This window comes from Strix aluco, chromosome 12, assembly GCF_031877795.1.
Source record: "Strix aluco isolate bStrAlu1 chromosome 12, bStrAlu1.hap1, whole genome shotgun sequence".
NCBI classification, from domain to species: domain Eukaryota; kingdom Metazoa; phylum Chordata; class Aves; order Strigiformes; family Strigidae; genus Strix; species Strix aluco.
In genome coordinates, this window is record NC_133942.1 from 13,552,356 (window position 1) to 13,566,753 (window position 14,398).

Here is a 14,398-nt window from a genome sequence, read left to right on the forward strand (position 1 = left end):
TCTCCTTATGGAAGAATACGGGTGTGTATTTTGTGGCTACTTTCCTAGGGATGGGGAATTAAAAGTAGTAACTGGCTTATAAACATTGCTGTCCTCAATAGATTTTCCTCCTGTAAGAGTGGCAGAGGTACTGGGCAGTTTGTGGAGCTTTTTACCAGGCAGGAAACAGAATGTTACATACTAGTTAATTCTGAGCAGGGCTTCAGTAAAGAGATTTTAGAGGCCTTCTGGACCGACAGCTGAACCTTCTCAAGTTCTGTCTCCTTTGTGCAAGTTTTGACTGCTTGTAGAGAGCTCACCACAAGTACACTTCACAATGAAAAGGAAGAATCCAGTCTAGGAGCTTGACCTATCAGTTTAAAATTCCAGCAGGAAGAAAAAAAAAAAACAAGCAGATGGTGCAGTGAAGCAGACAGCAGACATTAGAGATTCCCAGCTACACAGGAATCTGCACCTAAAGTTCTGTGTAAAAGCAAGGTAGAAAAAACAATGTTTGCAAAGTATGCTGGAAGCACTGCAGAGCCTGAACAAGTTATGGATATGGCCACTAGATTTGTACTGCTTATCTACGCACATCTAGTTCAATTCAGAACACAGACATAAATCCTCGCTTATCTCTACAGCTCATGAATACTTCATGTTCATAATTAAATGGCAAAAAATAACACCAGCATTCCACTGTCAGTGAACCAAATGACATCTTTATAAGTATCTTACATGCTCTAGAATCCACCTGGTCTTTTAAAGATTTAACTTTCACCTTCGGTGTTTTTCTAGCTGATAATCCCACACTGTACCTTTCTTACAACAGCACAGCACATCACGAGTCCTCACTGGAGTTTATATAAAAGCTTGCCTTTTTGAGCATTTTCATTTTCCTTGCAAGGTGCCCAGTGTGATCCAAGTGTGGTGTATGGAAGGCTGCTGTCTTTCCACCCCTCTACATGTAGCACATTATGCTATTTTAACTCCAGAGTGTCTGAGCACTTAAACAGTTTCTCTGGAAACCAGAGATTTGTATTGCCAAATGAAACAGGAATGCCAAAGCATCCTTCAAAATTATGCTGTAACTTGCAAGAAACGGACAAATCTAGAAAGGAAGACCAAGTGTGCTACATAAGTGAAGTATTTAAGTTTTAAAGAAAATGAAAGGATGTTTCACATATCACCCCAGACAACCCAGAAACAGAGCCATGCAATTCTAGAGAAGTCCTTAGCCAGTGCAGGGGGATCAATATGTGACACTGAAAAGGCAGCAAGTTAATACAAAGAAGTTTCCAGGATTTACAGGATGTCTTGCAATCTCTGTAAGAAGTATGCCTCCTCTGCCTGAGCCCTGCTCTCAACCACAGGCACAAACTTAGTTCATTCTGAAAAAAAGGTGGCCCTGGACATTATGACAACGCCATCAGGCAAGAATTTCTTTTATACCAAAGTTACTAAGTAGCACAACACTTGAGAACATATTTGTCTTGCAGCACATTATTGGTATCTTCCAATCGATTTCAGTTTCCCAAGGCAGGATCTCCCAAGAAGACTGCAGGATCTAACACACTAGAACAGATGACTGACAGCATCCCTGCTGTGTGGTACCTCCTACCCTGGAGCTGCCAGCTGCAACTGGAGTTCAGAAATCTTACAAAGCACTTTCTATTCAAAAGGAGACTTTCCAGAGAGAATTTATTCCAGACTGTGCTCAAAACCAACTAAAATTATGTTCTGATTAAACTTACAGGATTTTTATTCACCCAGAGACAAAACACAGCAAGAAAAAAGTTTGTCTCTTAAGAACCTGCAGCAACATACTTCGTAACTAGTTACATTCCTTTCCTTGTCATTTAGTGCCTTCTGGTATTAACCACAAAGGTAAACAGGACTGTAGAAGTAGCATTTTCTGTCACATCCCCTGTTAGAAATATAGTTATTTAACAGACTAGGAGATACCATGAAAACATCTACCATAGTCACACTCCTTGCTCCTTCCTTTTCTGTGCCTTCATATCCCACCAGTCTGTCTTTCAGAAGTTTTGAAGAGACATGAGAGAAATTGCAGAGAGGACCAAAACAAAGCACAGCACTCCAGATGAGCTAACAGTCTATAAAAAGACTGTATTTTCCATTCCTTCCTTAATAAGCCCTACTGACTTCTTCCTTGAGCTGTCTATAATGACAAGTGAATACTTTTCTTCAGAGGTCACACTTAGTCCAGGATACATCTGTATGTGGAAGCCGTTTAAGCTGAACCTCATGGTGAGCAGCTACCATATTCTGTTTGGCGTTTTGCAGTCCTTTATGACTGTCCTTACTTCTTGATCAATCCAAGAAAATATGTTGCTGACAAGTTTTGCTGATTATTTTTTATTCTTGTCTTTCAGAACAGCCTTATTACTTTACTAAGAGCAGTCTCTTGCATTCAGAATGCTGCTTGCTAGCTTATGCTGATCATTACAGAAAAATTGTTAACATCTTATAGAATCCTTACCCTGGAAGACACTCCTGGGAATTTTTTCCCTATAGTGATGTTTTAAGTCCTGTGTTTTACTGCCCCACAATAATGTCTTATTTTGTAGCATTACATTGCATAAAAAAATAAATCCCCAACCAAGAATACTGAAAATGGTGCATTTGTTTGCTGGGTAGGCAATACAGCTCTTTTGACGTGAATTTACACTCACATCAGGTATAATGGAATTTATTACTTTACCATATCAAGTGTCATTTTTGTTTAATGGAACATGCAAGAGATTAATGAAAGACGTGAATTTTAAAAAGCTTCACGAAGTAGCATCCTTAACCCAGGGCCATATGACTCCAAGAGTTCTTAACAAATAAGAAATTCAAAAAGTCTAAGAAAATAAAATTATAATGTAAGAAGGTTTTTTGGGGTTTTTTTACTACAAAAAGGCCAAGTATCTAATACGTCAAACAGCAGAGAAGTCACTACATTTACAATGGTATTCCTGTGTTCTGAAGCCATGTTTAACATTCAGACATGCATTATCTAAGCATGTTCTGACAACACTAAACCCTACTGACACCATTTCAGTCCACATACTTTTCATGGATTACAGTTTTTCCACTTGCCAGTCTCTCCTTAATCACCGAGTACCACACAACAGTACAACCAGTATACAACTCAGGATTAATCCACCTCCAGAAGAGAACTTCACACTGCAGTCTCGCTCAGAAATCTGACATGCAGGAAGCTGAACCAGGGCCCTCCTCAACAAAGACGAGCTGTAACAGCTCAGTCTAGTGTACCAGCTTACACGTGAGGTCCAACTTACATATGCCATCTACAAATAATGCACAAAGGGCAACCTGTAACAGACTGGTGGACAGTATCAAAGACAGAAGTCAGGAAATTTGGCTCCATATGTCAAGAGATAAGCAAGTTTAGCTCCATATGTCAAGAGATGGAAACACCGTTCTGACTGGTTTTCCTTTTAGCTGCTACCACTAGCCATGATCAACTTCCAAAACGCCATTTTAGCTCCCGCTTTATCAGACATCACACATTTCAGTGACAGCTTCTGCAAAAAGTGTACAAGGTCATGTATTCCTGATGATGTCAGAGCACAGCGCATGAAAACTGAGCTGAAAAAATAAAAATCACAATTTGTACATGGAATTTTACACTGCGGGGCACATTCAGTCCAATAACATTGGAAGCAATGGAGAAGAACTTTTGTTGGTTCATGCACTTAAATGTAATCTCTGATGTAGCTATTACCGTGAGGTTAAGCTGCACTTAAACAAGATCAGGACGGCTTTATTTTGGATTTATGATTTACAGAGTGTAAAACTAAAAAAAAAAAAAAAAAAATAATAATTTCTGTCTCAGAAGCCAGCCTCAAAAAACCCCCAACAACCGACATGGTAAGAAACCACTGCTGCGGCTGAATTGAGAACTATGAGATACAACAGTAACTCTTCCAGTATGCCCTGAAATAAGATGAACCCTTTCCCAGGAGTCTCCCTTATGCTCTGAACAGAGACAAATGACTTTGCAACTACCATTAGAAATCTCTACAGAGTCTACCTCCAGCCTCCCTTCTTCAAGGGAGAGCTGTATTTGATTGTTAAAAAAAGGCAAACCAGACACGTGTAATAAACACAGTAAGACTGTGTTTATTGTGTAAGGTGATCCTACAACAGATTGTATAAACCAGGATTGCTAATTACTCTTTTTGGTCTGGCCAACAAATGTAAACTCAGACACATATTAGTGTCTGATGAAGATATTTTTATAATCTGAAGATTGATCTCATATGGTACAAAACTCACCGAACAGTTGGCATGCTTTATACATACTGCATGATCACTGCAATGAATAGTGCCATTCAAACAAAACCATGATATGCTTCATCTCCAGTCTTCAATTTACACTCATGTCAGGAATAATGGAATTTATTAATTTACCATATCAAGTGTCATGATTGTTTAATGGAAGAGGCAACAGATTAATGAAAGAGCTGGATTTTAAAAAGGGCAACTATAAGCTGAAAACATGGCAATGCATCTGTTTTACAGTAAATTAACTGAAGATCCCAGGAGTGCAGAAGCAACACACTCATTTTATATAGCTTCACCATGTTTTTAAAATCTTTTCAGTCTAAAAAAGATGCAAGTTAGCATGATAGATGTCTATAAATAGCATGTGAATGTAAGACAGCTAGTAGAAATAGTGACTTTCTTTTAAAAGTTTTAATGGCAATAATGAGTGTTGAACTGTCAAATTAATTTTAGGTCAGAGGTTTTAATTGTGAATCTCTCCAAAGATTTTGTTGTCACACTCAGTAGATCTGTTACTATCAAAAGACTAGCACTTGCAATGAAGAAATAGATACAGTGGGACAATGATTTTTAATACAGTTCTCTTCATAGAGTTAATTATGCCATTATAAAACCCCATAGATACCTTAATTGTCTTCTGCTTCTCTCTCACTCTTAACTGAGTGCAGGAATGGAATCTACATGACGTGCTTACCTCCAAATATGTTGCCTCATTTCAAGTGCTGATGTTTCTGAGAAAGATCCTGCCCACAACTGTACTAGACAGGGTGTATCTTCTGTGCAGCTACACTAGGCAATGGCTACCTTGGCCCAAGTGCCACTGTTGCAGGTAGAAATGTTTGAGAGCTTCCTCAGTGCATAGTACTGCCCGAGACTGCACCCTCCACTTCTGTGCCTGTCTGTTTCCCTAGAAGTTTATTACTTGTGTTGAAAAAAGTGTTCTCCTGCTCCCAGAAAATGCAGGAAGATGTATGTGGTATTTAAGGGAAATAAAGATTGAATCACTCTGATCTTTCAACATATTTCTATCTTTACTGCAAAGGGAGTACTTATAGTCTCAAGTTAGATTCCCAGCTGTAGCACATACTCCCAACTGGCCAAGTCACTCCGGCAGCAAGCAATTTCAAACAGCCAGAAATCCTGCATGCACATATAATACAAGCATACCAGGTTTAAGCATGGATTATAAATCCAGATAAACTGCAGTAAAATAGAAGAATTTGAAGATACACAATAGTCAGAGATTTCAATTAAAATAAAGTTTGCCTTACACTACCCAAGAAAACCCCTCTGAGCCAAAGTCATATGGAACCATAAAGAACCAATCAGAAAAAGCACTTTATGGATATTCAAGAAAAGTTACAGTGTAAAATTTTATCTCACCTCTGTGCATTATTTTATGCTTTTCTCTCAGATATGTGAGTCCTTTTATTACCTAAAGACAAATGAAAGAAAACATTTTAATTTATGAAGCAGAAGAGATAATTGCATGCTTTGTCTGTACAAGAATTCCAACTGAATGCAACATAACAGAAATCCCAAAAGGTAATCACTGCAAATCAATATTTTGTTTAATTTTTACTTCCAGCTCAGACTAGAAAAACAGAGTCAACCAACCCCTTACTGGAAATTTTGCACACAGAGCTTATTGCACAATAGATACAAAAAGGTAACATTTGAAATTTTTTAATGAAGTGTTAATTCTGTTCTCATCCAGAAGCATCAGCTGAGACAAAAGCAGAAAATCAAAGCAAACACAATAGAACGTTACTCATTTCAGTGCCCTGAGCTACCAAATAATGACATGTACAACAAATGCTTTTTAAAAGAAGCAACCAGATTAAAAATCTGTTAATATTTCTCTCCCACATCCTTCAGTCCTGAAGCGGCAGCTTCCTGGATCTGGCATTACCACACCGAGAAACAAACGTACCCACTTCCAGCCTCCAAGAGCGATGAACACACTTACCGCAATGCTAACTTTGCCCAGAATCTGCTCTGGAATTCTTCCAGCCTTTTTCAGTACTTGATCCAAGGAGCCGCCATCCTAAAAATAATAAATATTTGAATAGTCAAGACTTAATCAAATCACTCTAAAACATTTAAAACAGGACTGTAGTCTGAAGACTAAATCTGGTGAGAACAAAAGTATTCCTTTTCATGTTTGATTTAACACTGTTATGGTGCATACCTAAAAAAAAAAATAAAAATTCCCCAGTAGGAATTAGTCACTTTTATGTTTATTTTAAACAAACATGTGGCCAGTAACAACATCCACTCAAATAAACACTTCACACAATGATCTTCCATACTAGCATTTCCATGGTTTGGAACTTGTTAAGGGAGTACTCTCCACAAAAACTGTCAACCAAGTATTAGGAATTTTACAGATTTCTGTAACTTTCAGTCCAATGCAATAACATCCGTTTTTTTCTTGTCACAGCCATCCCATGATACTCCCTCCCCTTCCAAAGACAGAATGTGAAGGACTGAAGCAGCATAGAAGATTTTATGATCCTGATTACAGAGATGAAAATTCATCACACTGGAAAAGACAAGAGTTCTCTTCCTGAATATAATGTGTGCTAAGGGCATTCCGTGATCGTAATTAAACCCAGATCCCTCTTCCCCTCATCTCCCTAGTGAGATCCTACTCAGAGAAAGTTGGTCTCTCTTAGTTCTGCGTATCTGTGGTGACTCTGTCAGCTTTCAAGGACGGAGGGTTGATTCGGCACAGATCTCAAAGAACCAAAATAGGAAGAAGTGTTTTTAAAGTTCTGTGGTAAGTAACTGTCTTGACAATCTTATTAGCTTAAATAATTTGAATGCATGCACCCCCAAAGTCAAATATATTCCACTGTTGCTAAGAGCTTTTGAGAAGGAAAACTGTAAAAAAAGCTATTTATTTTTAGCAACTGATTCAGCAATAGGCCTGTGCATAAGTTCTAGATTCTCTAGAACAGAGAATATACAATCAAAGAAGAAATTAGAAAGTTATTTCTCAAATTAAAAACCAATATCCTGTTGTCCATATCAGCATTTGATATCTCCCAGTACTCAAGACAAAAATCCAACTAGAGAAAATAATTGCCTTCTGCCTTAACCTACCCTTTGGAAGTTTTCATCACCATTTACACATGTAAAGAGAAAAACTAGAATGCAAAGTTTTATTATTTGAGGACTAAAAATCTAAAACTCTTATGAGAAGTATGTAAGTATTTATTTTATCACATATTTTTGTAAAAAAACACACCCACATATATCACACTCAATTAAAAATACACCAACAGAAAAAAAAAGTCTATATAAATCTCTTGTATAACCAGTCTGCATTTCTGGACAGCTGTCTCTGCTGAGATACTGGTATATTAACAAAGATTTCATACAGAAAAACCACCTTTTATTTTTTTTTCTCCCTCCAAGTGGACTAGCTCCAATCCTGGAAGAGACTGAATATAATTCAATTGCCTACTGTTGGCTGCAGCCTTCACTGTCTTTCAGGAGCAGACTCCAATCCTTTTGCCTGTTAAATACCTGCTGCTAAGCAAGGTTATGCACCAATTTTGAATTTATGTACCTAAAAATATAAACACTCAAATCTTCAAGTTCCATGCCTTTTCCACCTCCAACTTTTTGTTCGTATTCATACTTATGTTTTGTACCTCACCACTAAAAATAAGAATTTTGACTGGCAGTAATTGAAAGATATGTACAAGAAAGACAATGGAGAGTCTCATTTAATCTTTTATCCAAAAACTTCCACCTAATGATCCACATTAAGCCAACAGCTTAATAGCTTAATTAAGACTACAATTTTAATAATCTACCTTCTCTTTCTATTTCATATCTCACTGATCAATTGTTCTATGTGTAAAATCTTGTATCCAGTCTGACTTAGACCAGATTCAGCACTCAAAGACCAGATTTCATACTGCCTTCTCTTAAACTGAAGAGTTATCTACTGTCAGATATATCATTCATTCCCTGCTTAGGAACTTGCAAACCCTGATCGCTCCTGTTAATTTCTTCTTTGACAAATAAATTGTGATTCTTCAGGCCTTTTATTTCTACATGTAATTATATACCACCACCATCTGTCTTTTGGCATGCATTAACATACATGCTCTTTTAGCAATTGCAGATGTGCACATTTGTGACATCTAGTAATTTATTCTGAAACAATGTCCAGACAGTCATTTTTAACTTCTATTTTCCTATTTTTCATTATTCTTTTCAATTTTGAGAAATGAACTTCTTTATAATTTCCAATAGCCATTTGTATTTTGGGGTATGCACACCTTCTCTTTGGCTAGCACATGCTTAAAAACTGGATCATGATCACTCGTTCCTAGGCAACCATCGATTTCTTCTAAAAATTTCCATAAGACCAGAGAAGCATTAAAACAATCACATGTACTTTCCAGAAAAAATAAGGTTTCTCTCCAAAGAGAGTTTTCTCAGGGGAAAAAATAAAAAGGTCTTCAGATTTATTGTATTTCGTATTGTTAAAAATATCCTCTACCAAGCGAGGTAAAAAATTTGACTGACCTTTAATTACAGAAAATTTACTTTTAGTGTTTAGTTCCATATGGTTAGAGAAAGGCAAACAGATGTCGAGAAGAACGTGTACTTTTCTATTAAAATGAAACACAGTTAAAAATATTTTTTGCATTAAAAAATTTGTATAAGATTCTTCTGGACTTGGTTCACTTCCTGCGCACTACTCTTTATGTTTGCATTTTCTGTAAAATTTGAGAAAAGGAGACAAAATATGGATTTGTGTAAATAAGACTAAACCAGATTATCATAGCTACTAAGGACTAACAGCTGTAGTATCAGAGTGATCTGGACCATTCTGCGTAAAAATAAAACTAAATCCAAATCAGACCAAGTGTCTCAGTAGCAGAATTGGGTAAATATTTTTAAATAAAACAAAACAAAAAGGACCACAGATGAAGAAGCAGTAACTGGGAGGCTACATTTGTACAGCTTCGACTTCTACAGAAGAGCAGATACTGCAGAAGAAAATAAAACAGATCATATCAATCCCAACCTCAGAGTTGCACAGTAAATCCAAAACACGGTATTTGGTTCTCTATTCATGCAGAAAGGTCTATTTTGTTAAGTCCTGTTGACATTCAGGTTTTGTGTTAGTGGTCTCTTAACTTCAAGCTAAGACATATAAATATGTACTTACCATATGTTCCATGCAAATGCTGATTTCTCCATCACTGTAAAAAGCTCCATAAAAGCCCACTATGTATGGAGAGTTGCACTCGTGAAGAACTTGCAGCTCACGGATGATCTGGTTTCGAATAGCCGGCTTGATCTCTAGATGAATTAACTGTAAAATAACCCACTCTTATTATTTTCTTAGTGGCAGAGGGCCATTCAGAAGGACCAGGCTGTTCACAGAGGGTTTCAATACCTAGCTGGACAAGGCCACGAACAGCCTGCTCTGATCTTGTATCTGACTGCTGTGAGCAGGAGGTTGGACTACGTGACCTCCTGAGGCCCCTTCCAACCACAATTATTCTGTGACTTAACTGGAAAATAATCCATCTTTATTTTCTTAGTGGAAAAGGGAAAGGAAAACACTACAATAGAGCACGAGAAAGTTGAAACATCAGCACCCATGAAAGATACTAGATTTAGAGAAAAAAAAAAAGTGAAGCAGAAGTTATCCCTAAAATAAACTGTATTATATAAACCAACAGATGTTCTTCATGTTACCCAAGCATTCTGCCTCCATGTCATCTCTAAGCAAGACAACCTCCAAATCCCTTTAACAATTTCCTGCTAAAAATGGCCAAAAAATTCCTATTTTGGTTAGGTGTTAATGCGTGACAGCTATTAAGGCATAATCTATTAAAACCACTGACAATGTCAGCGACACATAGGACTAACTATTTTAATTTAACCATAAGTCAGTAGCAACATTTCATGGGATTACAAAAAAAATTACAAGGAAGTCCAGACAGTTATGCAGCAAGTTTACCAACGGGACATTTTTTGAAGAGGATACATTTTCATCTTTGAAAGCTACAGGAGTAATAGCAATATTCCAAATGACTTTATTTTTTCCTTCAAAATTCAACCAAAAGAAACTTTCAACCAACATCTATTACAAAACAGAAGAGATTGTATAGTTTCCCAACTCAAAAGGACAACAAAAAAAATTAGCATTTTATCAAGAATTCAAATTCTGATTATGACAGGAAAGTAAAATAAATTACTAAAACTCCTAAAACATTCCATTTCAATAAAACTATTTGAGATACTCATTATGGCATAAGAGATTCAAGACAAGTTACTTATGCTGCAGAAGGTGGGATTTCCATCTCCTCACAAAATACTTATCCATCAAACTTTGTTCCAGCACATTTTCTTCACTTATCTGTTTTTTATGCATAGTTCAGAAACTGAAGCTCTTTATGTTGAAGAAAAGCCATGAACAAATGTCTAAAGGAAATGTGTCAAAGACACACTGACTCAGAAGCAGCTGCTGAAAAATATCTGCACAGGTGTTTGTAAAGCATTAGTGGAAGAAATGAGCTGAGCCTTAAATTAAAAACTCCCCAAACTGAATCTAAATGTAAGGGGGAGACTACATAAAATACTTTGTTCCACTAGACTGTTCATCCCATACAAAAGAAGTGTATTTCTTTTGTGTCAGGGAAGATTAAGAGATATTATGGAAATCAGATTTTAGTCAATAAAGGAAAGAAAAATTGCAGTTCAGAAAACATCTCAGTTGCATCAAATATTAATGAATTGTGGCAAAATTTCCTGTTAAACCCACAGGAGGTGGAAAAAAAAAAATCAAGTTGATTTAGTTCAAGGAAACCTCAGTGATTTGTGTATTTTGTAATTCTCACACCTCAGAAGCGGGCATTTTTCTTTGCTGCTCTCCAAACTGTCAGTGTACTGAGCACAGTTATGCACAGGCACGTTTTCCTTCAGTTTTGCTGAAGATGACAGTGTACTCTTCTTAAAAAAAAAAAAATACCTAAAGTCTTTCGACTTCTAAATTTAAAAGAATGGAAGTTTTCAGCATAGTGTAATAATGGGATCTGGGATTTGAGTGTGACCTGTGTTTTATCCTTCCCAAAGGCTATGTTATGTTTCCCACGAGCTGCAGCAGCTGCCTGCTGTCTCACCCACTGCAGTGTCACGGCACATGTCCTGACACACCGCCTCGTAACAAGTGCCACCTGCGCAAGGAACCTCGCTCCTGGAAGGAAGAGACAGGAGGTACCCAAACAGAAATAATCAGGCAGTATCACAGATGCATTTCCCTTACTGTATTTGGTTCCCAGGGATATTGAAAGTGAAAGCTCCACACATAAACAAAATGAGGATTAAAACATCAAGCTATTTCAGTTAAAAATCTCAGTTCTCTTACAAACTAGGTCACAACTGCTATCGGTTGTAAAGCATAAAGCTGAATCACTGAAAAATACTCTCACCAGAAGGACAAGTACCTTTTTGCACAGAAGCCACCTGCACCCCATGATGCAACTATAGAACAGGAGATGTCACTGTACTCCAACGCATTCCCTCAGTCTCAGTTTTTTGAGTTCTCACTTTTTCCAGTATCATCCAGAGGCCCTTTTCGGGTCTGCAGCTGTGAAGGAAGATCTTAGGACTGGTGATATCTTTTCCATTCCTCTAAACTTATGGCCCAGAATACAGGATATTGTCACTTTTACCTAATTTATACCTTTCAGTAATTTCTTTTAGGCCTTCTACTCATGAGTCTTCCACATTTTCTTTGAAAGATATATACCCAGATAAAAAGATTGTATTTATCAAAATGGGGAAGGGGAAGAAAAGAATAAAGGGGGAATGAATGCCTATCCTTTCATTACTAACACACAGGACACGATTTCTGAAAAACTGGGAAGTTTAGGATAAAAAGTAGGAAGGGTTGCACTTGCTTGAAACACATCAATTTCTCTGAAAGTTGGCATTAAATAGTCTTTATTCTTATGTGTCAACCCCACTTATTTCTCTGAATAAAGTCACTGTATTTCAGAGACAACGTCCTTAATAAAAGTCATCCCTAAGTTCCTATTTTTGAGGCACTCACCTTTCTTGCCATTATGAGACCAGAAGGCTTGTGAGATACTTTGAAGACCACACCACCATTTCCTGCTCCCAGCTCACTGATCTTCTCAAAGTCATCATCCTTCAGCTCTCCAACTTTTTGTTTCTGGGTAAGGAAAGCTTCAAGGCGCTTTCGTTGCTGTTCATCCAACTCTAGTTCTTCCAGCTTCTTCTGAAGTGCTTCCAAATTTGTTCTGTACAACAGAGAAAGAACAGCTCAATTATTAAGCTATTTGAGCTTACCCAGCAGTGTTGCAAGAGGAAGAGCAATAGAGCTTTGAGGTCAGCAATTAAATCCACTACATTTTTGCACCTATATACATTATCTACTTAATTACTGGAACTCTAAGTAAACAGTATTTGATTCCAGATAAAACAATGAGAAGCACCAACAGATGATACCCTGTTTCCCCATCTCTGAGGTTCTGTCCGAATTCATGCATGTTAAGTTTCCCTCCCTACAGGAGTGGCTTAATGACTCAGAATTTATGATCAGAGATCTCATGAATCACACCACATCACGCTAGTTTTAGTTTTGTGTTTTCAAGGATTGTGTTGCAATTTCCTACAGAGTTTGTCTAAATGTTTTATCTACTGATTTTTACATAACTATATAACTAACAATCCATTCAGAAGCTTCTTATTTAGGTATCAGTAAAAAGTTATCAAGCACAGGGAAACAAACACGGCCACTGGAAACACAGAAGTTTGTTTTTTATTTTTAACTTTAACTGGGGAAAAGAAACAGCCCAAAGGTCTTAAGATTACTTTTTCTTTTTTTTAAGGGTACATCTACTAGAAACCTAGGTTTAACATCATTAAGCAACACAAAATAGAAATAAAAAAAATTTTAAACAGTAGTTAAATTTGGGACTACACACAGAAGTTCAGTTTCCCAGGAAGATTTTTTTTTTAATAACTTTTCATTAGATCCTATGTAAACACTTCATTCCAATAATATGACAGCTTAAAAGCTCATTTAAAACTTCCCACATCCAGCTGCAACAGTAAGTTGCTGCAAGAGTAAATTTTTAACAGCAAGTATCTGTTTTGCTTAGCCAAATTTAATGCAATGTTACAGAGAATACAGTGTTGCTAGGATGAAAAACTTGAGGAACAGAATCTGCTGCTTCAGAGCCTAAACCATTTCCCATTAAACAAAAAAATAAATTAAATTTCACCAATAATCAAGAAACCTATTTCTATTCATCACTTCATAACATGCTGTACAAAGAGACATTCTCTGAATGCTCTATAAGGTGCTGGTCAGTTGAGAAGATACAGGGTCAATTCTCCAAGAAGCAACAACAAATAAGCCCCAGACACAACAGAAAGACAGATTGTAGGATGAAACCCTGAACTCATTCTATTAGAGAGCCTGCACTTCCAGGCAGGATAACAATCTTGGTTTGACTGTATGTAAAGTTTAACTGAGGCAAATAAAAATAATATAAATATTCACAGCTCCTCCTTACTACACCGAATCACTCTGAAAGTTTAGGCAATGACGCACTCCATTTATCAGTTTAAATATGTTCGACAGGATGCCATTGCTAAACTAACTTGGGAAGTGATAATGCTTAGAAGAGCTAAACAGAGGAAATAGAATGAGACCTTTGAAGGAAAGGGGAGTTCTGTTTAGTCTGTTATTTTGACATTTTGTCCCAGCATAAGATTAACAGACAACACTATAAACAAGATTCACAAAACACTCACCCTGGACAAAACTACTTTGGCAACACTGCTCAAAACCAGAACAGTCTTGCATAGTAAATTTTGATGTACTTATTCTATGGTGGTTATACTACCATAACTGTCTCTATCTTAATATAAAAATAATTTCATTGTGGAGCAGATACTTCATTTTCAGGCTATCCTACAAAAAGAAACATGCTCTTACTTCTGTCCTCGTACCATGATTTATACCAGTATAATCGTACTAGAATATAATCACATAACAGATATCCTAGAGTATCCACAATGAGAAATTTCC

At 36.9% G+C, this 14,398-nt stretch overlaps 2 protein-coding genes across 2 annotated transcripts in view; one reads left to right on the plus strand and one right to left on the minus strand.

Annotated features, from left to right (window-relative positions):
* The window catches only part of TIPIN (TIMELESS interacting protein), a 311,840-nt gene that overhangs the window by 265,115 nt on the left and 32,327 nt on the right, over window positions 1-14,398 (plus strand). The window lies entirely within an intron of this gene.
* MAP2K1 (mitogen-activated protein kinase kinase 1) overlaps window positions 1-14,398 on the minus strand; it is a 41,185-nt gene that overhangs the window by 9,806 nt on the left and 16,981 nt on the right. Inside the window, exons 2-5 of the mRNA XM_074837236.1 lie at window positions 12,389-12,599; window positions 9,494-9,640; window positions 6,266-6,343; window positions 5,680-5,731 (exon numbers count right to left, since the gene is read on the minus strand). Of these exons, the coding sequence (XP_074693337.1) occupies window positions 5,680-5,731; window positions 6,266-6,343; window positions 9,494-9,640; window positions 12,389-12,599 (488 nt within the window). The remainder of the gene's footprint in view (window positions 1-5,679; window positions 5,732-6,265; window positions 6,344-9,493; window positions 9,641-12,388; window positions 12,600-14,398) is intronic.